Below are 23,846 nucleotides of genomic sequence, written 5' to 3' on the forward strand. Positions count from 1 at the left end.
GTTCTTTTCCTGAGTGGAGGAGTTTAGACCAAGTTACAGGTGTGCAAATTTTGGGAGAACTGACATAACTGAGAAGTATGGTACTCAGACGCCTGTGTACAAATGATTTGATTTGGCAAATTATAGCTGATGCAAAGCATCAAGATTTCTTCTCTGTTCTCAGTGTAAGATGTATCCACATCACAGACAGGGGAGAATATGAGAACACAAAAATTATGAAAGCTGATTTTTAAAGCCCGGCTTAGAGATAAAATAAAGATTGTAGAAATGAATTTTTAAGTCTGTAGTGTTGTAAAGTGTCTGTAGTCTTCTTATGCTAACAGTATTCATTTGAAATTACAGCCAAAGTTAAAATGATATGCACTGAACACTTACTTACACAGATAATATACCCTGCTTCTCTAGAGACTGAATTTGCTTTTTAACCTGGTATGCTAAATTAATGACTCAGCAAGTTTGGAACCTTCCCAGGAAATGATGGCTTAGATTACATTATGGAAACTCCAACTGCCAGCACTTCTTTAACATTTAACAGGACTCTGAAACCACTTCCCAACAAGGTATATTCCACTTCGTGGTTCAAAATGAATTCTCTGCATCAGTAAAGCTAGAAAACAGAGGGGGAGGAGTTGCCTTTCCTTGTCGTTTGCTGATTACCATTGATGTAAAAATCAAACACAAGATTTTGGAAGATAAAAGTCACTTTACATAATGCCTGGTTCAAATAAAACTGCGGTATTAATATATTTATATTCATTAACTAGAATTCATTTCACAGCCTCATACTGGGAATGGATTTGGGGTGACATAAGCTCCCCTTGAGTGAAAGAGAAACAGAAAAGTAGAGAACGCTTTAGCATACATGTTGACATCCTTTTTGGACTTGTCTCAATCATAAGGCAATAAGCTCCTAAGAGAAAAACACTGTCTTAATCACATTTGTCCTCTGTGAATGGAAACAAGTGCCTGGTACATGATAAACAATAAACATTGCTTGAACTGAACAGAATTAATGTTTTCAAGAACTAACTGCATGGAAATAATGGATGTGACACTTCAATAGAGATATGCAAATACAGACTATTATATAAGCCTTTAAAAAAAAAAAAGATTTCATTTATTTATTTGAGAGAGAGAGAAACAGCATGGGACAGGCAGAGGGAGAGAGGTGGGGAGAAGCAGGCTCCCCACTGAGCAGGGAGCCTGATGCGGGGCTCTATCCCAGGACCCTGAGATTATGACCTGAGCCGAAGGCACCCAGGCACCCCAAGCCTCTTTTTAAACATGTTATATGGGTTGTAACTCTGACATATTTGCTTTACAGGATTTCAATTTTAAGAGTACAATTTGCTAAGGAATGTTTTTCATTGCAACTGCTCTCTGTACTTGTCTGCTTGCTCCTCACCCCTACTTGGCATATCCAACACAAATACAAAATCTGTCAGAACTCTTCTGCTCTAGAAAGAGAGGGACAGTAAGTTCAAATACTTGTAGGTTGCTAAGATCAATGCGTAGCCCCCTTCAGTATCAGGGATGCAATAGAGAATGGTGGAGACTATGGTAAATTGGAGGAAGGTTCAGAATAAAAGGGATGGCCCCTGCTCATAGACTGCTGATAGCTGCCATGTGAGTATGTGAGCCCAGTGTTGTCAGGCCTCTGAGTTTTTCAAAACAAGCAGAAAAAAATCTAGTTGTTTTATGAAATAACTGTATTTTTAAATGTTGGCAACTCTGAAAAAAATATGAAACATTTTACCAGTCAACTTACTTGGGGAATAAATCTGGCCCGTGGGGATTCCGAGACCTGTGAACTAGATAATGACATAAAACACTTTCTTTAACCTTTATATGTGCCAAGCTCTTTTCATAGCATTTTATGTGCATTAACTCATTTAAACTCCACACCCAACTAGTGTTATGACCCCCCATTTTACAAATAAGAAAACCGAGTCTCAGGGAGGTTACATCCTTTGGCCCAGGTCACACAGTCGTCAGTAGCAGAACTCTGAATTCAGGTAGTCTCATGCCAGGTGATTAACAGTGATTCCTCTTCCCTAGCCCCTCCCAGCTCTCACATCCCCTGCTTTTATGCTAATATGAAAGTAGAAAGGATTTTCTTCCCTTCATTTAAATCATGATGGAAGAATTCTTGGGGGGAAAGTGAGAATAATTAAGTAATAACATGTTCTACATGTTATAATGCTATGTGAAAATATTGTGAATCCCTTAACCTTGACCTACAGAAGAGACTTCCAACCAGCTTGTCTGTGCTTAGAGGATAGCATCTGAGTCGTGCATGTTTTCTAGAACAAAATGACTAGCAGAATAAACAGCTTCTATTGTATGAGCATCATCACTCAGTTGTCGGCCTACTTTCCTATTCAGGTGCTGTTATACTTAAAAGATACTAGCACAACTGTGTGAAAACATCCAACCAAACAATCCTTTATTTCAAAAGTTTTAGGATCTAGCATTTTGGACTATCATTCAAAGAACTGTGAGGAATAGTGCCTTATGATAGTTCTCTTCTCTCGCCATTATGATTAATCTATTTAATTTAACAAGCATTTCCTGGGGCAAATCTTAACCTGAAGGCCCAATTCAGATGCTGCAGGACATAGAAAGACCAGTAAATAAGTCTCTGTGCCTGATAACTCTAAATCCAATAGAATTCTGGAAACAACATAAGTGTTACTATCAACAATCACAATATGTGCTTTTCCCTTCTTTCTGCATACAGGGTTCTGCTTTATTCTTTAGATTTCAGTTCGTATGTCACCTTCTCCAGGAGGCCTCCAGACCACCCACCTTATTGCTCACTCCCCGTTCATTCTCTCTGGCATGCCATCCTATCTCCTCCCAGAGCTCTTACTGAAGCCTGCAACTGTCTTATTCGCCCACTTGCATATTGGATTTTTACTGTTTCCTTTCAATAGAATATAAGGGCCATGAGGAGAGAATCTTGATGGTTTTGTTCATCACTGTATCACCAACTTCTGAAATACTGTCTTGCATAGAATAAGTACCCATATATATGAAGGTTTGAAAAAAAGAGAAACCACCCCCATGGTGGAGGCAGAGGGGGTCATTCAGAAAAGAGGCTTCCTGAAGAATAAGCATTTGGTGTGGACCCTGAAGTGACTCCTGCCATGAATGACTATGTTGAAACTACACGGAGATTTCTCTATTTACTTTGATACCTCTTTATCTCTCTTGGAAATGATTATCTAACCCTACCCCTAGTTGCTGCCAGTAAAACAACACTGTGAATGCTCAGTCTGAGGCTGACTACTTTCTGAAGCAAAAAGAAATGGAACACTACATCAAAAACTAATGATGTAATGTATGGTGATTAACATAACATTAAAAAAAATAAAAAAAATTTTTTAAAAATTTAAAATTTTTTTTTAAAAATGATCAACTTCTCTCAACAGCACTTAGATGAACACACTACCTCTCACACAAGGAGTGAGGGATTTTCCAGCACAGACCAGTTGTTGGGCAAAAGATACGTCTGAAGACCCCTGGGAAATGGAATTCATATAGGAACACCCCTGTTTCCATGTCCTGTACTTCACTGAGTAGAGGGAAGGTAGGGTGCTTGGTGACTTTCGATTGTTCAACGCTATTCCGTTACAATTCTGATTCTACACCCCTTGAGCTGCCTGCCAAGCATGCCAGATAAATGAGTTTGCCTCCTCACTCAGTTGGATACCCTAAATATATATAGCATATATAAAAGCTAATCAACACCTTTTCATAACAGTGAAAAGAGTTGCTATAGGGCAGGAAAAAAAAAGGGTGCCCTTGCTTAGTGGTGACCGGTGCTGTATTTTACAGCAGAGAATGCATTTCTTAATGTTTCCTGCAATTTGTGAAAGCTTTCAGGGTAATAACATATATATGTATAATCTTGTATTAAACATACAAGGTGGTCTGGATTTTCTGAGTGCTAAAATAATCTTGAAAGTTACATTAACTTTTTTATTGCATCACTCTCTTTTGGGTAAACAGAAATAAAGGGTAAAGGAACCTTACTATTTGCTTAAGCGATCCACCCTTTGCAGGGAAAGCACCAGAACTGTTCGAGAATTGTTGCAAATTACATGTACCGTTCTTTCAAAATGTCAGTTACCAACATCCTACCAATCGTGGGATCTTGGAGGAAAGGGGAAACATAACATAAGATTACCTCTCTTTTTACTTGAAGGTAATGTGACCTTAATGCCATGCACTCTAAATTTACACAATAAAAAAGGAGCACTTCCACTGAGGAAGAAAATAATTTTGCATGTCAACAGTTTCTGTTTCGGGGCTTCAAATGTCAGAATTGGTCTACACATGGAAAGTGAACTAGAAGGTAAATAGATTCTGTGGAAAAATCAAGAACAGTGATGTTAGGAACACCCATTCCCATAGTATCTGACCCTGCCTAAGCTGATAGGGACCTGGTCCGAGAAAGCTGAATGAAATTATCTGGAAAGAGGCTGTCACATTGATTACTGCCTTAGAGACACCAAAGAAAAGCTGGAAAAGCATGCCATAAACACAGTTCAAGGCTATAAAGGTGAGCCTCTCCCTTCAAAAATAAGTATAACTTAAGGGCTCATAGGATAATTTTAGAGTATTTTATAGAATCTTAACCTATAACAGTAAATGGTGACTACGAAGTGCTCTGTGTGTGTGTGTGTACGTGCACTTGTGCTTCTGAAACAACATGGCAGAACCAAAGGCTAGATTTTAATGTAACTCAGTTGAAAAAGAGAGAAGAATAAGATGAGACTTTTTCCTCATCAATTTTGAGTTTAAAAAATACAGGAAAGCACTACCTCAATAAAATTACACCACTCAGTGATATTTTCAATGCATAGCTATAGAAAGATAGGTATCACTAAAAAACTGGGCTATTTGGACAAAGAGGTATGTATATTTATTCATAACTTCTAGACATTGTTTCATCTTGCATTTCACTATATTTATTATCAAAATGGCAATAATTTCACTCTTCTTGAGAAGGGAGAGAGGAATTCATCTGATCAAATAGAACCAAATATTAGAAAACCATGTCTAATGATCCAAGTAAAATCATGTATCTAAATATTTCTGAAAACACAGATAGATATGTTAAGCTGAATTATTTCTCAAGTTTCTGGAAGTCTAATTTATAATACCAATTCCAATCTTCCACTTTCCTCACACTTCATTATTATTTCTCCTACACAAAACTTTTTTTCTGGGTAGAAACCTTCATGAAGACACAAGCTCTCAAAGTTAATTGAGGACCTCAGTAGTCATGGCTGGTCAGCAATTAAATGAGAAGCGACTGAAATCTGGCCAGGTCTGGCTTGAATTAGAACAAATGCCTGTTATTGATAACAAGGGTGGGTGGCTGTTTTGCATCGAAAGGTAGAGAGCCGTGTTTTGTGTCCTAAGGCATGGCTGTGGGTAGAGTTAGGGAAGCCATGGTCCCTCTCCTGAGGGGAACACAGGCCCTACAGAGCCTGCTTTAAAGATCCATTAGTTCCCAAGACCTATATGCTTGTAAGTGTGGGCAAGTAGTAAATGCCCCTCTCCCCTGCAGGAGTTCATGAAGAACACTCCTGAAGTGTTTAATTTAGAGTTACACATCTGGAAGTTTTTGTTCAGAGCATGAATTAATAATGCACATATAGTAAGCCAGACACACTCAATGAAATCAGGCAACAGCTGATTAGTAACACATCAAGTAGACCACACACTCTTAATTTTACTGAAGGGCTCCTTCCTGACAAACCCACCACTGCACATACTCTTCTAACTCTCAGGAGGTGGAGACGTGCTGGTTCAAGAATTCTTGGATGTCTTTCCTCACTGAACATATACACTACCCAGGTCTGAATCTGGAGAAATAGTTTACACAATCATCAAAAGAAATCTTGCAATATCTGGCAAATGTACTACATGGATGTTATGGTGCATATTTCAATGGAAAAATGACTTTTTAATTCAGATGAATCACCAGGATTCCTGGAACCCCAGAACACAAGAGTAATAACAATTTAAGTCTCTGTTTCTAGATAGACTTTGCTGCTTTGGAAAATACCCTGGAAAATATTTATTTGGTCAGAAATATCATCATAGTTTCATTCACGATTAGAAATAGCTTTTTTTTTTTCCATTATTTGCTCATTTGAAAAGAATCTACCTGGATATGATAAAGCATATCAGGATGATATCCAGTAACAGATAGATAATGCAATACTGGTATCCTCTTGTCTTCATTTTTTTTTTTTTAATGAACAAAAACAGTAACTGAATGAATCATTTGTAGGGGAGATTTTTCTAGGAAAGTATTCAAGCAAGAGTTCCTTTTAATACAATGCTTGTGTAATTAAATGTGAGTCAGCAAACGTTATGAAAGTAATAGCAGTTTATGGCAAATTATTATTTAGAAAATATGCACCCTTAATAACAAGTCATTTGCAAGGGTATTATGTTTAATCTGGCCATATTGATTAATTTTCAACAGTCTATCTGTAGTAAGAAAATTAGTGCAAATATGTCTTTTCTCTGTCAAAATAGCAGGGTGGGAAAAGACGGCAAAAGCACACATAAAACTGAAAATATTAACAGAGGATTAATCATATTAACACAGGATTAATTAACAGGGGATTAATCCTATATAAAGATTCTAAGCAACCAATAAGCAACTCAACAGAAAAAAAGGCAATTCACCACAGGTGAAATACAAATGGCCAATAAATATATGAAAAGCTATTTATCTTCCAATAAAGAAATAATATTTAGGCATAGAAATTTTTCACCTGTCAAATTAGTAAAAAAAACAAAACAAAACAAAACCCTTTTAAAATACTGATAAAATCTATTGTCAGGAAGAATATAAGGCAATAGAAATTTTCATACATTGTAGTTCACAGGGTTATAAATTTAAACTTTTACAACTTTTTGAAGAGCTGTTTGGAAAAAAATTGTATATATTCTTCAGTCCATTTGGCTTCTAAGAAGATAACTTACTAAATACATTCAACAAATGCTGACCAAGAAACCTACTAACACTTTTACAAATCAACAACAACAAAAACACAAGTATGCTTATTTCAGCTATGTTTAAAATTAAAAAATGAAAACAACTTAATCAATAGGAGAGATTAAGAAAGTTAATATATATATCATTGCAATATAACACAGGAAGTTTTTACAAAGACATATATACTATATCTATTTGTTTGCACATTGGCCATTTATGCAAGCTCCATAAGGGCAGAGAATTTATGTAATTTCGTATGCTTCCTCACTCCAGAGTTATAAACCTAAAAATGTTAATTGACCAGGACATGAATGTGGAACCGAGGGGTGGTTTCTATAAGAATTCTGCAACTTACACTGTCATGAATATATTGGTCAAATTTTATGCATCATTTTCTTCCAAGACAAGTATAAAAACAAAAGTCTGCTATCTTTTCAACAAACTGGATATAAACAAGTTCAAGAACAACAGCTTGTGCCAAAAATGCATCTTATTTGCATCAGGAGTCATCCTGTGAAAGCCTGGTGGCCTTTAGAGGTTGTATAACTTTCACAGAAAAGTAGATGATCTCCCTCAGTCCCTTAGATAATCTGTTCCTGATTGCAATGTAGGAGAAGGAAGTGAAAAATGCTTCTCATTCTTCTTTGGCTTCATTCCGAAAGGACAATCTGAAGGGAAAGATACTAATTCCCATTTCAAATTATGTCTGGAAGGTATTGTAAATTACAAAATTTACATTTGCAAGAATATAAAAAAAATTACATTTACCTAGCTTTCACCCTGGACTTTTCTAAGTAGAGCACATTTTGAACTAGGATGATTTTTCCAAACATAGAAATTTACTATTACTGAAGTAGATATCTTCACTTTATATCCTATGAATCAAGATATCTTGACTTCTCAATTTTATTTAACCTAGAACACGTTCTGGTTGTGTTTTCATTAGCTTCCTTTGTTAGAGTTACTTTAACAAGACCATCTAAGAATGGACACTGATAATGGTATTTGAAATTTATAGTCTCATGAAGAAAAATAATATGTCAATTCTCAATTTGCCAGAAGTACGGAAATAAGGAAAACTAAAGATTAATAAGCCAACTGGTCAAAACAAGTTATCATTATAAAAGCATCATTGTATACTCTCCTTTAACACTTGATCTAAATGCCTTTCCTCTTAGTCCAGGCTATCAATTGCTTAAGATAAATAAAAGGCCAGTTTTGGAGGGGGGCTTAATTAAAACCTTTAGGAAGGAAATTTGTGAATTTTGTAAGTATAATTTCTTCTTGGACTGAGACCTTGATATATCCACTTGCATACCATCCTTTTAAAAAATAATTAAATAGATTGTGATAATACATTAAGGATTAAAAAAAGCTTCTTTCTTAAAAAAAAAAGTTATATTCATCTTCAGGCAGTCCTTGTTGTATGCCAACTAAAACCTGTGTGTGTGTATATATATATATATTGGGATGGTGGCCTCACTTTGCATGGTTCTGTGGTACCTGGCTTCGGGATACAATTCCAATATGCATGCATTTCAGTTAACATGTCACCAGGTAAAGTGCGTGCTGACTGTATTCTGTTCTATTCTCAACCTGTCTTTTCAATTTCCTAGAAAAACCTATGGGCTTTCTGCAGTTCAATAGGTTGGATTCTGAGCTAAATTCTGACCTGATTATTCTCACAGAGTTAATACAAATAATTGTCTGATGTCAACCTATTAGCATTATGTTGGTTTGTAAAAGATGGTGAGGCACATTCCTATTGTCAGGTGAGTTAGTACCTACCTCAAAGCCAGGACTCACAGGAGACTGAAACATGAAGTTTTAAGAGCAAAAAGCAGGCAAAGGTGCAGAATAAAGAGGAAAAAAGACAAGAAAATGGTGTTATTTGAAGAAAGCAAGACATGTTATCAGTAATGTTTTATATAGATGCATTTTCAAGCAAAATGTTACACTAATCAGCTTTACGGTCACAGAGACATCTGAGTTAGAAACTACTTTTTAACATTTAAATGGAATTATGAACACTAAGTCAAGATTGCAAAAACACAGTTTACAATTTGTGAGTTGGGAGAGGTAAAAAAAAAAAAATCTACTTGTTAAGGTGTCAGTGATGAAAGACAGCTCTTTCACCTTGTTGAAAATAAATTATAGTCAAAATGAAGCATTTTTGACCTTTACGGAAAGGATTAGATTTTCTTCACAATAATTCATCCTCTCAATGGGAAAAGAATGAAAAAGGTCATCAAAGTAATCAAATGTTACATAGTTGTTATCTGCCTGCAGGCAAGAATAAGCTGATGAATAATCAGTATTACTCAGTGGTTTACAAACCTGGAAAGTCCAACAGTGGGTTAGAGTTTTAATGAGAGAAATATGCCTACAATGCATTCTTTGCTCATTTTAAAATCTTTGTTGCATATCATTGTTTTCTGTCTGATTTCATTCAAGGTTGAAGTATAATTCAAAAGTAGAAAGGTTATTCTGAAAAATTGTTTTAAGAGGAATATCAATGAAAAATGTAAGAAACATCTTGGTTAAGTAAACAACACATATCCTGTATTTACACTGAATATGTTTTTTTCATCCCAAATCAAAACTAAAATATAGCTGACTCTTTTTCTTAACAAAAATGCATGGCCATTGTTCTCTGAACCCCCATACCCTATTCTGCAATGTACAATCTACAATCAGAGACATTGGGAAGTAGTGTACATTTAGACTGAGGTTCTGACAAGATTAACTGTTACCCAGTAATACCTGCTACATTTCTGGATTGACATGAAGCATGTGCAGAACTCAGGGTTAACAACCGCTCATTTGAACAGATCCAAACAGACTTTTAGGGATGTTAGGGAAGAAGACCTTCCTCTGCCTTATGGCCTTGTAGTTGGACTTAGAAGCAAATTGACATGAGACAGATTAACAGGAGAAAATAAATTTTAATAGCTGTACACATGGGGAATCTACACAGACATGAAATTCCAAAAGCAATGAGGCAACATGAAGCTTATATGAGCTAATGAGACAGGTAGGGCCTGAGGATATATAGGGGAAGAAGGTCTTTAGCAAGAAGGTGAAGAGAGATGTTTGGAAAAACAAAGTTGCCCTATTATGCAGATAAGTTCCTTAGGTAAAGGGGAGTCTCTATTAATAGATCTCTTCCTGTTACAGGCTCTCTTTTCCAATGCAAATTTAGGCAGTTGTGGGGGAGGCAGAGAGCTTTCCCTGCATCTGCTGGGTTTTGATTGCTTTTAACTCAAAACAATCTTTATGCCAAAGTGGCCCATCTTGGGATAGCCCGCCCTGGGTCCCTACAAGGTAAAATTATAACCCTCTTTGTATGTACTTTTATGGAACATTTTCATACAGAGATGGCAATGCTTTCTCTTTGGGGGAGGAAATCAATCAATTTTCTCAATTTCCAAAATAAGGTCTTATCCTTATCCTCATCAACATATCTGATATGTAAAGTTCATGATTTTCCTCCCGTTTGTAAGCTCTGAATACCTTTACTCTGGGCTCTAATCAGCATTCACTTTCAGCTGAATGCTATTCAGCTCATGATATTTGAAGATGATCTATGCAACATATGTTCATTTATTCCACTAAGTTACCATTTCTCAAAGTGTATTTTTCCCCTATAGGATATCCCTAAGTTTTATGAGGAAAAAGGGATTCCATATTTGAGTCAGTATAGGAACACTGATTTCTTTATTCCAAGACTTCTGAGACCCATAATTATGCTTAATAAATATTACGATGTCTAATACATGGATGGACCAAGAAGGACTTCCCAGTATTATCTGACCAGGAAAATTTTTTTTTTTTTTTCAGAATATGTGATAGGACCATTACTTTAAAGAAAAAATTGGGGGGGACACACAGCTCTTTCTACTTTGCTATCAAGGTAGAATCACCAGAAAGGTTATTTTTCATCCCAAATAGGTGCCACCTATTCCTTTAGCAGTTGGCTGTAATATTATGCTATAGTTTTGTTTTTATTTTTGTTTTCCCCTTGAAGGAAGATCATCTGAATTACAGTTTTTCATCTGTAGTAAAAGCTACTGTAGAAAACAATGTTGATTATGCAAATGATATGCATATTAGGATGATGTGACACATGACTTTTCTTTAGCACCCAAAGAATTTGTTTTCCTTTATTAAATAATATAATTCCTATAACCCCATTTTCATCAACCAATATTAATTTCAGAAATAAATCTAATTATTAATTATTCTGATTTTATTTTCTCACATGACCTGTGATGAAGAAACGTAATAACTTTATAACTCACTATTTATTTGTTTCTAGCTTTTAGCTATTATGAATAAAGATACAAATATGCTTGTAACAATACCATTCACATTGGCACCGCCTCAAAAAGAAATACTTAGGTATAAATCTAACCAAATATGTACAAGATGTGCATGAGGGAAACTATAAAATTCTTATGAAAGAAATAAAATAAGAACTAAATAATGGAGAAACATTCCATGTTCATGGACAGGAAAATTGAATATTGTAAAGATGTCAGTTCTTCTCAACTTGATCTATAGATTCAATGCAATCCTAGTCAAAATCCTAGCAAGTTATTTTATGGACATCAACAAACAGATTCTAAAGTTTAGGACGAAAGGAAAAAGATCCAGAATAGCCAACATAATATTAAAGGAGAAGAACATAATTGGAGGACTGATGCTACCTGACTTCAAGACTTACTATAAAGCTACAAGAATCAAGACAGTGTGGTACTGGTGAAAGAAGAGAAAAATAGATCAATGGATCAGATTAATGAGCCCCAAAATAGTCCTTTGTAAATAGAGTCAACTGGTCTTGGACAAAGAAACAAAGGCAATACAATTTACAAAAGCAGTTTCCTCAACAAATGGTACTAGAACAACTAAATTTCATATGCAAAAAAAAAAAAAAAAAAAATCTAGACACATACCTTACACACTTCAGAAAAATTAACTTTAAATGGATAGACCTTAATGTAACAGAGCAATGCAATGTAATAGAGTAATGTAATGTAAAAGACTTAATGTAAAACACAATACTATAACATTCTTAGAAGATAACATAAGATAAAACCTACATGACTTTGAATATGGTGATACCTTTTGAGATATAACACCGAAGGCACTATTCATGAAAGAAACAACTGATAAGCTGCACTTCATTAAAATTAAAAATTCCTGCTCTGCAAAAGACATTGTCAAGAGAATTAAAAGACAAGCCACTGGGAGAAAATATTTGCAAAATGTTTGCAAAAGACCCATCTAATAAAAGATTGTTACCTAAAATATACAAAGAACTTTTAAAACTCAACAATAGGAAAACAAACAACTTAATTTTAAAGATGGGCCAAAAATAATAGATACCTTGCTAAAAAAAGGTATAAGCAGGGGTGCCTGGCTGGCTCAGTCAGTAGAGCATGAGACTCTTGATTTTGGGGTTGTAAGTTTGAGACTCATGTTGGGCATAGAGATTACTTAAAAATAAGAATCTTTAAACAAAAAAAGAAGATATAAGCAGATAGCAAATAAGCATATGAAAAGAAGCTCCACATCATATGTCATCAAGAAAATGTAAATTTAAACAATGAAATACCACCATACACCTATCAGAATGGCCAAAATCCAGAACACTGACAACGCCTAATGCTAACAAGGATGTGGAGCAACAGGAACTCTCATTCATTGCTGGTGGGAATGGAAAATGGTACAGCCACTCTGGAACACAGTTTGGTGGTTTCTTACAAAACTTAACATACTCTTACCTTATGATCTAGCAATCAAGCTTTTTGATACTTACTCAAAAGAGTTGAAACCTTATGTCTACACAAAAACCTATACATGAATGTTTATTAGCCTTATTCATAATTGCCGAAATGTAGAAGCAACCGAGATGTCCTGTGTTAGGTGCAAGGATAAATAAACTGTGGATACCTACACAATGGAATATTATTCCATGCTAAAAGGGAAGACTTGTCAGGGCATGAAAAGACATGGAGGAAACTTAAATGCATATTACTAAGTAAAAGAACCCAATGTGGAAAGGGTACATACTGTATAATTCCAACTACATGACATTCTGCAAAAGGCAAAGCTATGGAAAAGTAAAAGGAACACTGGTTAGCAGGGATTGGGTGAAAGTGAATAGGGAAGAACAGGTGGAACACAGGATTTTTAGGGCAGTGAAAATACTTCATGTGATACCATAATGATGAATACACAAATATACATTTGCCCAAACCCAAAGAATGTACAACAAGATTGAACACTAACGTGGGACTTTGGGTGATTATGATGTGTTAGTGTAGACTCATCAGTATTAACAAAAGTGCTGCTCTGACGAGTGATGTTGATAATGGGAGAGGCAATGCATGTGTGGGGGCAGGTGGTATATGGGAAATCTCTGTACCTTTCTTTCAATTTTGCTAAGAACCTAAAACTGCTCTAAAAAATGAAGTCTAAAAAATTTAAAAGCAAGAAACAAAAAAAAATGCTTGTACATATCTTTCTATACATGTCTATACACATTTCTGTTGAATATAAACCTAGGAGTAGAACTGTGGAGTCACATGATATGCATATGTTCAGCTTTAGAAGATAAATGCCAACCATTTGTCCAAAGCTGTGAACCAATTTATATCCACACAGTAGCAGTGTCTGTGAGTTCCAGTTCCTCAGTATCTTCATCAATACTCGTTATTATCAGGGTTTTTTTCAGTGTTAGACATTCTGGTGTGGACCTATTTCACTGTTCATTTAACTTTAGACTCCTTGATAACTAATGACGTAAAGTACATATTCATGTTTATTGGCTGTGCTCTTTTATAAAGTGCTTTTCAAGTATTTTTGCCTGTATCTTAAATGGAGTTGTCTGTCTTCTAAATTTATGTAGATGTTCTTTATACATTCTGGATATGAGTCTTTTATAAGATGGATACATTGAAAATACCTTTTCCCATTCAGTGACTTGCTTTCCAATCAATGGTTTTTTTTTGCTGAAAACAATTTCTTAATTTTAATGATGTCCAATTTATCACTCTATTCCCTTTGACATCAGTGAGTTGAGTCCTGTTTAAAAGAGCTCTTCCAACCCCAATTTCTTGTAGATACTCTTCTATGTTATCTCCTAGAAGCTCTCAATCTACCTTGAATTAATTTTGTATATGGTGTAAGGTAGGGTCAAGATTCATATTTTCCAGATAGATACCCAATTGGTCCCAGAAATATGTGTTGAAGAGACCATCTTTTTCTCACAGCAGTGATACCCTTGTCAGAAATCAGTTGGCTTACACATACACACAGGTAGTTTCTAGACTCTTTATGCTGTTTGATTGGTTTATTGTTCTGCTCTTGCATAATACCACCTTGTTTTTTAATACTTAAACCTTGTGCAATACTACATTGTCTTAACTACGGCTTTATAATATGGAAATTCTCCAGCACGGTTCTACCTCAGGGGTTCTCAACCTCAGCATTACTGACATTTGGGGCCAGATACTTCTTTGTTGTGGGCGCCTATCCTGTGCTCTGACCTCTCTGTGATTTCCTTCCTTCTGAGACACCAGTCCCTCAAATCCTGATTGCTTTGGTTGCTCTTGGGTATCTTCAAATATTATTTTCTTCTGGTTTCTTCTATTTTATTCAGCTTTTATAATTGTCCCTTGTAGGACAGTTGATCAGATATAAGCTTCTTCATAATTCTGAAAGAGATTATTAACTTTTTGCCTAAGACTAAGTCTCATATAACATGGTTCCAATCGGTTTTGACTTTTCCCAAATAACACAAGAACATTTGTCAATAAAAATAAAAAGATGAAAAAAATAAATAAAAAGATGAGTAAAGTACAGAGAAATGACTGATAGGATCATTTAATCCTGACTTCTGCAATTTTCTTAAAAGTCTATAAAATGGATATAATCTTAATAAGTATACTTATACATAATGATAGAATATATTAATGTAGCCTACTTAAGAACCTATTGAGTTTTTCTCATTTCCTCCTAATACTGGTGATGGTTTACAAAAAGGTATACACCCCCTGCTGAGCTGTTATGCCATAAATTGACTGCATTTGGGGTCTTCTTAAAAGATGGACTGCCTCATGGTTGTTATAATGAATGCAGTTTACAGCCAAAACTGATGACAGATAAAGCCTGTCATATGATCTATGTTGTTATACTTGTTTTTCTATCTTAGCAGCAATGTGGAAATCTGAGATTCAATTTATGTGCCAAAAATGAATAAATTAATAGAATTACCAGTGTCTTCATCTGTCTGTGAAATGGTGATTTTATAGTCAAAATAAGCCATCAAGTATGGACAGGAAAAATCATTTTCTTATGTTTGAGAAAAAATCTATACACTTGTCATGGCAGACTTGCAACATGGATGATATCAATGGGATTAATAAGCAATGCCACCTTTATACCTTGGTCATTGTCTTTTTCAGAAATGGAAAAATATCTTTTATTGCATATATAACTAAAAGGTTTTATTATTATTTCCATAATATTACTTTTGATTAGATAATTCACTATAAATTTTAAACCGTAATTACTGACCTTTTATGTCTTGCCCAGGGATAAAGAAGGACATATTCACTGTACTCCAAAATGCCTGGGTAGAGCAGGGTAGTTTTGTCCCTACATAAAGCATCTGAGGCATAATCATGACCCAAGACAACCAGAAAATACATGCCCTCCTCAAAGTGGGCCAGTGTTGGCTTCCTTTCTCAGTTATCGGATAAAACAAGAGATAAATAGGTATACCGTGAAGGTACAAAGAGCTTTGATACATGGAAAACATGACTTTGAGAACTAGCGGGTCAAATAGTGTCACAAACATGATTTCCAAAGGCATTTCTCATGTAAAGGCTACCTGCTGGGCATTTTATACAAGGTTATGAAAGTTTATGATAATAATATTTTTCAAAGTATTTTATGGCCCCAATATTTTCTCACCTTACAAATTTCTGATTTGGTCACAATCTTATAAGCTTTCTTGACAGACATGGTTAAAATCTGATTTTTAAAAATATATTAAAAAAAACATTTTAAGCATTCTACTATAAAAATTTCCATTCAGCAATAAAGCACTAATGAATTTCAACATTTCATGTAAAATATAGCTTGTAATCAAGTAATTCAAATGATGAAATAATTATTTAATTTGGTTAAATAAAGCAATTAAATAATTTGATTTAAAAACCCATGTTAAAGACTATAGTTATGTACCCTTAATTATATTTACATATAAATTATATATATTTATAAATATACACATGCATATAATTTAAATATGTAATTCAATTTATACTTATAAAATCTAAATTATATACATAATGTTTTATATTATTTATATGGATGTATGTGTATACATGTGTATAAACATGTATACATATATATGTATATATTATAAAAAGTTGAGATAGATCTAAAAGAAGAATCTTTAGTATTAATCATCTAGATTTCTAATCTATTCTAATAATGAATGGCTTTAGAGTTTTAGATTTCTTGTGGGATGTTAAATAATTTTTTAAGAACTTTTCTTGGTAAAACTGAAAGCAATATACAATTAATTTACAATTTTGTTTCTTAAACTTATTTTTAAGTATTCTATAAACACTGTCTCAGTGACTAACTTAAAAGCAAGAGTAACTACTATAACTTGAAAAATCACTACCTATAAAAATTCAAACTAAATCAAGGAATTTCAGAATTGGGAAGCTGACATGAGTTATTTGAAAAAGTAAATAGCCTTTGATTTAAGCACCTTTCAGTTAGAATATCACTAGTTCCAATTAATGCAACATTATGGAATAATATAAAATTACGCATGTACATTCCGAATAGTTACCGAACATAACATATTCTTCTAGTTAAATGGCAGGATTAAGTATTTGCCTTCCCCCAACAGGTTCACTTCATGAAAGACTGAAAACACAACAAAGTCTCAAAAGAAAGTCTTGGGAAAACAGACTATGACATTTTCCTATTTACCAAAATGAGCATGCATTTGGGCTATATGTCTGGTTTATGCTGTAACAAACAAGGGACCCATTGATACACCTTTTTTTAGAGATGTCTTCAAAAATTTATCACCCTTCTCCACTCCAAGAAGGATAAATTTAACCTTAATGTTGTAATAATTTTTTAAATTTTATATTGTTATGGAAATCACCATACATTACATCATTAGTTTTTAATGTTGTAATAATTTTTAAAGTTTTTCTTTAATTGATTTTTACAATAGTTAGATTCTAAAAATTCTTTGTAATATTCTTTGGGGGAAAGGAGCAACTATGGGAAATTTAATGTCTCACACTGTTAGCTTATGTTCTTATTTTAAAGATTTTATTTATTTATTTGACAGAGAGAGAGAGAGAGAGCACAAGTAGGCAGAGAGGCAGGCAGAGGGAGAGGGAGAAGCAGTCTCTCGCTGAGCAGGGAGCCTGATGCAGGGTCGATCCCAGGACGCTGGGATCATGACCTGAGCCGAAGGCAGCTGCTTAACTGACTGAGCCACCCAGGCGCCCCGCTTTGTTCTTATTTTATTAATTAATTAATCAATTTATTTATTTTTTAAGATTTCATTTATTTATTTGACAGAGAGACACACAGCGAGAGAGGGAACACAAGCAGGGGGAGTGGAAGAGGGAGAAGCAGACTCCCCGCCGAGCAGGGAGCCCGATGCTGGTCTCGATCCCAGGACCCTGGCACTATGACCTGAGCAGAAGGCAGACGCTTAAGGACTGAGCCACCCAGGTGCCCCTATGTTCTTATTTTAAATAATTCACATAATTACCACAATTTTTACTTGGTTTTGAATGTGTGGAAAATCCGAATTTAACTGTCTTAAAGAAGACTATTTAAGTCATATCCATAAGTATTTTAGAGCTAATGGAAATATTTAAAGTATTCAAGTCCTGTTTTTCTCTCAGCATTTGTCCATCAGCGTCACCCTGACAATATCGCAGAATGTACGCCAGTGATGCCAAGACATTAAAGACTTGCCTATTTTCATAAGAGCAAATTTAAAATTTTCTCCCAGAATAAATATTCAGCGACATCACAAAGCACTCTAATAATCTCCAGAGGAGAACTTCTTTTATCTCTGGTTTCCAAGTTTCGACGAACTCATGTTTTGCAATATTCACACATTAGGTTTGTGCTGCTCTGGCCCTACGACCACGATGAAACCTCACATATTTCTAATTGCACGAAGCTCACAGATAAAAGCAAACGCAAAGCTGCTCGGTATTTGACGAAGTACTGACCAATCTCCAGCATAGGCCCTGAGGAAACCTGGTCATTAACACCCTGGCTGTGTCCTCCCTCCCAGGGCACTGTCTTGGCTAACACTGTTACCACACTGTCCCACAGGTTCCTCACGTAAATGGATAAATGGATAAACAGGAGGCTGTACCAGAAGGGGCTCGTCAGGGGCGCTGGTAGAGAGCTCAGCAGACACTGTGCGGACGGTGCTGAGCCCAGTGAGGGAAACGTTGGAGAGCCTTCTCCTCCTTACACCACTGCAATTGTTGGGGATTTTAAATGCACATCTCTTATGGTAATTCAGACCGCATCCTGGAAAGAGAAAGTAAAAATGATTTTTGTTCAACCATAAATTAAAAGCTCTTCTGGTATTAAATTATGCTTTTTAAAAATAGTACTGTTTCTTGAGGCTATTTGGAAATTCAGATTTTCTCTGAGCTTTTTCTGATTTCTTTTCACATTTTGTAAATAGGGTGGGTTTTGAATTCTGATTCTATTGGACCAGCTCAGCAACTATTCTAGTCATCTTTTTTTTTTTTTTAAATGTTCTTTGATAGAATGGACTTGGGCTCTGAGGGATCTAGCAACAAAAACCCAAAGAGATCACCTGAGGCATTTTTAACTGCTACAAGTTTTAATGCGAGTGGATGCATAAGGGAAAGTTAATCACAGTTCATCACAACTTTTGAACTACGTCGATTTGAATCCTGGCTCGACAATTATTTTGTCCACATGACCTTGCATACCTCAGTTTTGCTGTCTATAAAACAGGAATAAGTTACTTTGTTTTGTTTTTTTTTAAAGATTTTTATTTATTTATTTGACAGAGAGAGACACAGTGAGAGAGGGAACACAAGTAGGGGGAGTGGGAGAGGGAGAAGCAGGCTTCCCGCGGAGCAGGGAGCCCGATGCGGGACTCGATCCCAGGACTCCGGGATCATGACCTGAGCCGAAGGCAGACGCTTAACCGACTGAGCCACCCAGGCGCCCCAGGAATACGTTACTTTGTTAAGAAAATATGTAAAATACCTTACATGGTAGTTTCCACATGGTAGATCATTAGGAAGGCACCATTTTCTTTTCAATATTCCCACTATTCATTGTTCACGTAAGACACATAGGTACAAGCTCCAGTCTGCCATTCTACAGCTGAATGACCTTGCATGGTTTGATTAACCTCCTAAATCTCTGCTCATTTTAACAAACATTTATTGAATGCCTACTAATCCAAATCCTGACTGAAGAAGCAAATATTATTTTTAGCTTGTTGCCAAAATAACACAAAAGAAACAAATCTACAAAATATGTAAATGGTGTGAGTGTCAGGTTTCCCAGATCAGAGCAAATATGCTGAAGACAGGAGATGTAACGAAATGAACAGAACAGAATCCACGCACCCAAAAAAATCGCTGGAAGACATCTGAGGGAAAGATGACATTATTGTAGAGGGCACAACATAAGCAGATAGTTGATATGTTCCTGCACGTGACTGACTTGATTGGGGAAGGAAAGACCTTACCTTCACATTTAAGACCTTGACGCACCAACCCCCACAGCATTTCTCCACAGTGATCACAGAAAGCTGGAGCTCTGTATGAATGAACAAAAAGAGCGTGGGGACGAATCTGAAAGTCTTCAAAGGTGGCAGAAGCTGTAGAAATAGTAACATTGGAAAATAAGTCAAATGGATACTCTGATCTTTAGATAATTAGCATACAGGATAATTAATATGCAAGTATGGATATAACTCTCTGGGCAAAGTCAGGAAAGATAAGATGCAAGACTGCTTGGCTTTAGCAGTGAGACTCCATTCTTCCCACCCACAACTTTACCACTGGTGGCTTGGCATAGCCTCTCTCCCATCTTCCTGCTAGTCAAAGTTTCAGGGCACTTTGAGAATAGGTAAAATGTGGAAGAAAGCATGAATCAAGGATAGTTCAATCAGATTTACAAATACCTGATGTTACTTTAAAATATTTTGCGGGGCGCCTGGGTGGCTCAGTTGGTTAAGCAACTGCCTTCGGCTCAGGTCATGATCCTGGAGTCCCTGGATCGAGTCCCGCATCGGGCTCCCTGCTCGGCAGGGAGTCTGCTTCTCCCTCTGACCCTCCCCCCTTTCATGTGTTCTCTCTCAAATAAATAAATAAAATCTTTAAAAAAAAATATTTTGCTTTTTCTTCCCTGAAAGGCAGTCAGAAATATTAATGAAAAACAAATTTGATGGATTGAATTTGACAGATCAGAAGATGGAATACTTGAATATGACCAGTAGAACTACATGAGAAGGGTAGGGCCCCACTGGAAGACGGATGAGAAATCTAAGCAGCCTCTTCTTTGGGAGATAGAGTTGTTTGAACTCTTAAGGCAATATAAACAAGCATTTATTATGACCTAAAAATAACTAAGCAGCCTCTTCACCAATAGGTAAGAGGGACTTAATACACACACTGGTGAATTCCAGTCCACTCCTTGAGAAATACACTTTAGCAAATTATACTCATGATGTAGGGTACTTTTTGTTATCACATATTGCTACTTATTCTATATGGTACTCCTGCAAAGTACTGAAATTCATTACTTTTTTAAATTATATTTTTCCAAATGATATATTTTTTAAAGATTTTATTTATTTATTTGACAGAGAGAGACACAGCGAAGAGAGGGAACACAAGCAGGGGGAGTGGGAGAGGGAGAAGCAGGCTTCCCGCTGAGCAGGGAGCCCGATGCAGGGCTCGATCCCAGAAGCCTGGGATCATGACCCGAGCCGAAGGCAGACACTTAATGACTGAGCCACCTAGGCGCCCCAAAATGATATTTTTTGTTGTGTTACAAAAGTAGTGTATGCTTTTTGTTGTTGTTCAAGTCAAGAAAGATACAGAGAATTGAAAGTAAAAGACCACCCACTTTACCAAAATTCTAATGGGTAGGGGGTGTAACTTTCTAGATTTATTTGCATACATAGCCTAATGTTGAGCTTACCCAGGACAGTCGAGTGAGTGTGCTGAGCTGGGAGGGAGAAGAGCTGGATTCAGCTTTGCCATTACTCAAGTGACACCTCACCTAATCATCATGAGCCTCAGTTTCTCATACATAAAAAGAGAAGATCTGACTGATGGTAACTTCTCCAAGCCCTAAAAGTTTACACTTCCATTAAAGTTAGGACCATGTGCACTTGATTTCATAAGGTTTTATTCAAAGAGAATTTGTGGGGTGAGGGGAACTTAGGCCTTAAATACAGTGTTCTATTCTGCTTCTCTCTTCCTTCTGGTTGCCTTCTTGCCTTACTTTTTCAACACACCTTTGTTAAGCACCTTCAGTGTTGTCAATGGTACAAATGGGGATAAAGATCTAATGATGGGTAAGACCTCTCTACCGAGCTTACCAAACTAGCAAGAAAGATAGGTAAAAACAAACAAAAAAACCCCACGGTAAGTATAAAATGACTTCCAAGGTTCAGAGAAACTACAAAATGTGACCTATGATACTAAATAGAACTAAAATTACAACCCATAGGTGTTCTGGCCCCCAGTTCACTGTCCTTTTCATCACACCGGCATTACATCTTATCTTCCCTATCTCCGCCCAAAGAGTTATGTCCAATAGGCCCATGCTGTGGAGAATAAATATGTGCAGTTTTCCTATTGCTGCCTTGGAGAGCAGGCTATAGGCTAACAAATCACTCACTGAGTGTACTTAGGAAGTGCTTACCTTGTTAACTCAAGTATACAAGGTGTCACAGAGTGCAAACTGAAGATGTAGGCCATTCATCTCTGCTAGGTAGGTGTCCAAACTTATGAGGACAACTCTGAGGGTAACACATCCCTCAGAGCAAGTGATAATAGAACATGCAGGAAAGTGACTCACTTCAACCAGAAAGAATATTACTGATGGTTCGCAGGACATACAACTGGACCATAATAGAAGATTGAAAATTTTAATGGGTTGATTGTTCTTTGAGCCTTGAATAAAAGCACTTTATTCCAAATCAATGTGCTTTACTGTTGAAAATCAACTTATTAAAATCATGACTTTTACTCAGTTGGAAAGATAATTAAAATAACAAGAATAATTAGGATGTATTGAGCTCTTAATATATATTAGATATTATGCTAAGAGATTTAAGTGTGGGAAGAAGAAGCTGATCAAAGAACCACCAACAACCATGCACCAACACGGCCTCCATGAAGTTCTGACTAGCGTTAATATTCTTTATAAAAAGGATTTCAAATGAAATAAGTTGAAAAATTGCATATTATGTTTCTCACTTCAAGATTCACAATATTATAGTCAATGCTTATCAGTAAAGGAGTATGATTTGGGTACCAATCATCTAATTTTGTGGTTTGGTCAAAACATGTCTAATTTGGGGATGGTAAATTCTCTTTAAAACTGAGCTCTCTGACTTATGGAGAGAGAAAAAAAAAATTATTTTTATAATATCAGAGAAGGGGTGCCTGGGTGGCTCAGTCATTACGTGGCTGCCTTCGGCTCAGGTCATGGTCCCAGGGTCCTGGGATCGAGCCCCACATCGGGCTCCCTGCTCAGCGGGAAGCCTGCTTCTTCTCCCTCTCCCTCTGCTTGTGTTCCCTCTCTCGCTGTGTCTCTGTCAAATAAATAAATAAAATCTTTTAAAAAATAAAATATCAAAGAAAATACTTTGTGCCAATCGTTAACTCCTTGCCTCTTCTTTCCCCTCCCCCTAAAAAAGTCACCCCTCAGGACCAAACAACTATGACAATACTATAATACCAATTAGTTAATAATTACTGTAGTTTTCAAAATAAGGAACATTAATATTTGAGAATATGAATACTAAGCTGTGCTCTCAGATATTTTTGAATTAATCAGGAAAAATATAAATAATTAAACTGAAGATTTTCAATGACCACACTCCTTCTCCACCCCCCCACCCCATTTATGCCAGATAAGTTTGTTTTTTCACTTTTTAAAGGGGATTAACATTCATAAGCGGTTAGCACCCTTGACTTATGTTTAAATGCCATTTTCTAAAGTTCAATTTTAATATTCTCCTGTTAATTTTAGAATAATTAAATACATTTTTAAAATAAAACTACCAAGTACAGGGAGGTTTTACATCCATTTGAAATCAAAGCACAACATCCATTCATTATGAATTTACCTGTTCTGCACCCTGGGGGAAATCAGCATTAGCTGAGTGTATGCATGCCATCTCGCCTAATCACAAAATTGCACTTCAGAGATAATCACTTAGCACAGGAAAACAAAGTGAATGCTGTAATTCCATTTCACTTAAGTTTTGGAATCAAAATGGACAGATGAGAGTAGGAATATTAAAGTGTCTAGAGACTCCAAGAGAGGAACAATGTACTATCTCTGTCAGTTTGTCATAATCAATCAACCAACCTAAATTAAAAGCATGTGACAGGGCTACAAACCAAGCACAATGGGCCCCTTATACTGGTATTTGTGTCTCTTTGATTTGTTCTATTCAAAGTCTATTGTTATACACCAGTGTGCAAGAGAGGAGAAAATGACATGCTTT

The 23,846-nt window shown here is 36.0% G+C and overlaps 1 protein-coding gene across 3 annotated transcripts in view; it reads right to left on the reverse strand.

The window, feature by feature from the left end:
* PRKD1 (protein kinase D1) overlaps positions 1 to 23,846 on the reverse strand; it is a 317,603-nt gene that overhangs the window by 60,081 nt on the left and 233,676 nt on the right. For all 3 annotated transcript variants that reach the window (XM_045900646.3, XM_064570895.1, XM_064570894.1), the window contains exons 3-4: positions 19,842 to 19,973; positions 18,474 to 18,634 (exon numbers count right to left, since the gene is read on the reverse strand). In XM_045900646.3, coding sequence (XP_045756602.1) covers positions 18,474 to 18,634; positions 19,842 to 19,973 — 293 coding nt within the window. The remainder of the gene's footprint in view (positions 1 to 18,473; positions 18,635 to 19,841; positions 19,974 to 23,846) is intronic.

The sequence above is a fragment of the Mirounga angustirostris genome, unplaced genomic scaffold, assembly GCF_029215605.1.
Source record: "Mirounga angustirostris isolate CCGP_5_RB_7025 unplaced genomic scaffold, mMirAng1.0.hap1 SCAF_9, whole genome shotgun sequence".
Lineage (NCBI taxonomy): Eukaryota > Metazoa > Chordata > Mammalia > Carnivora > Phocidae > Mirounga > Mirounga angustirostris.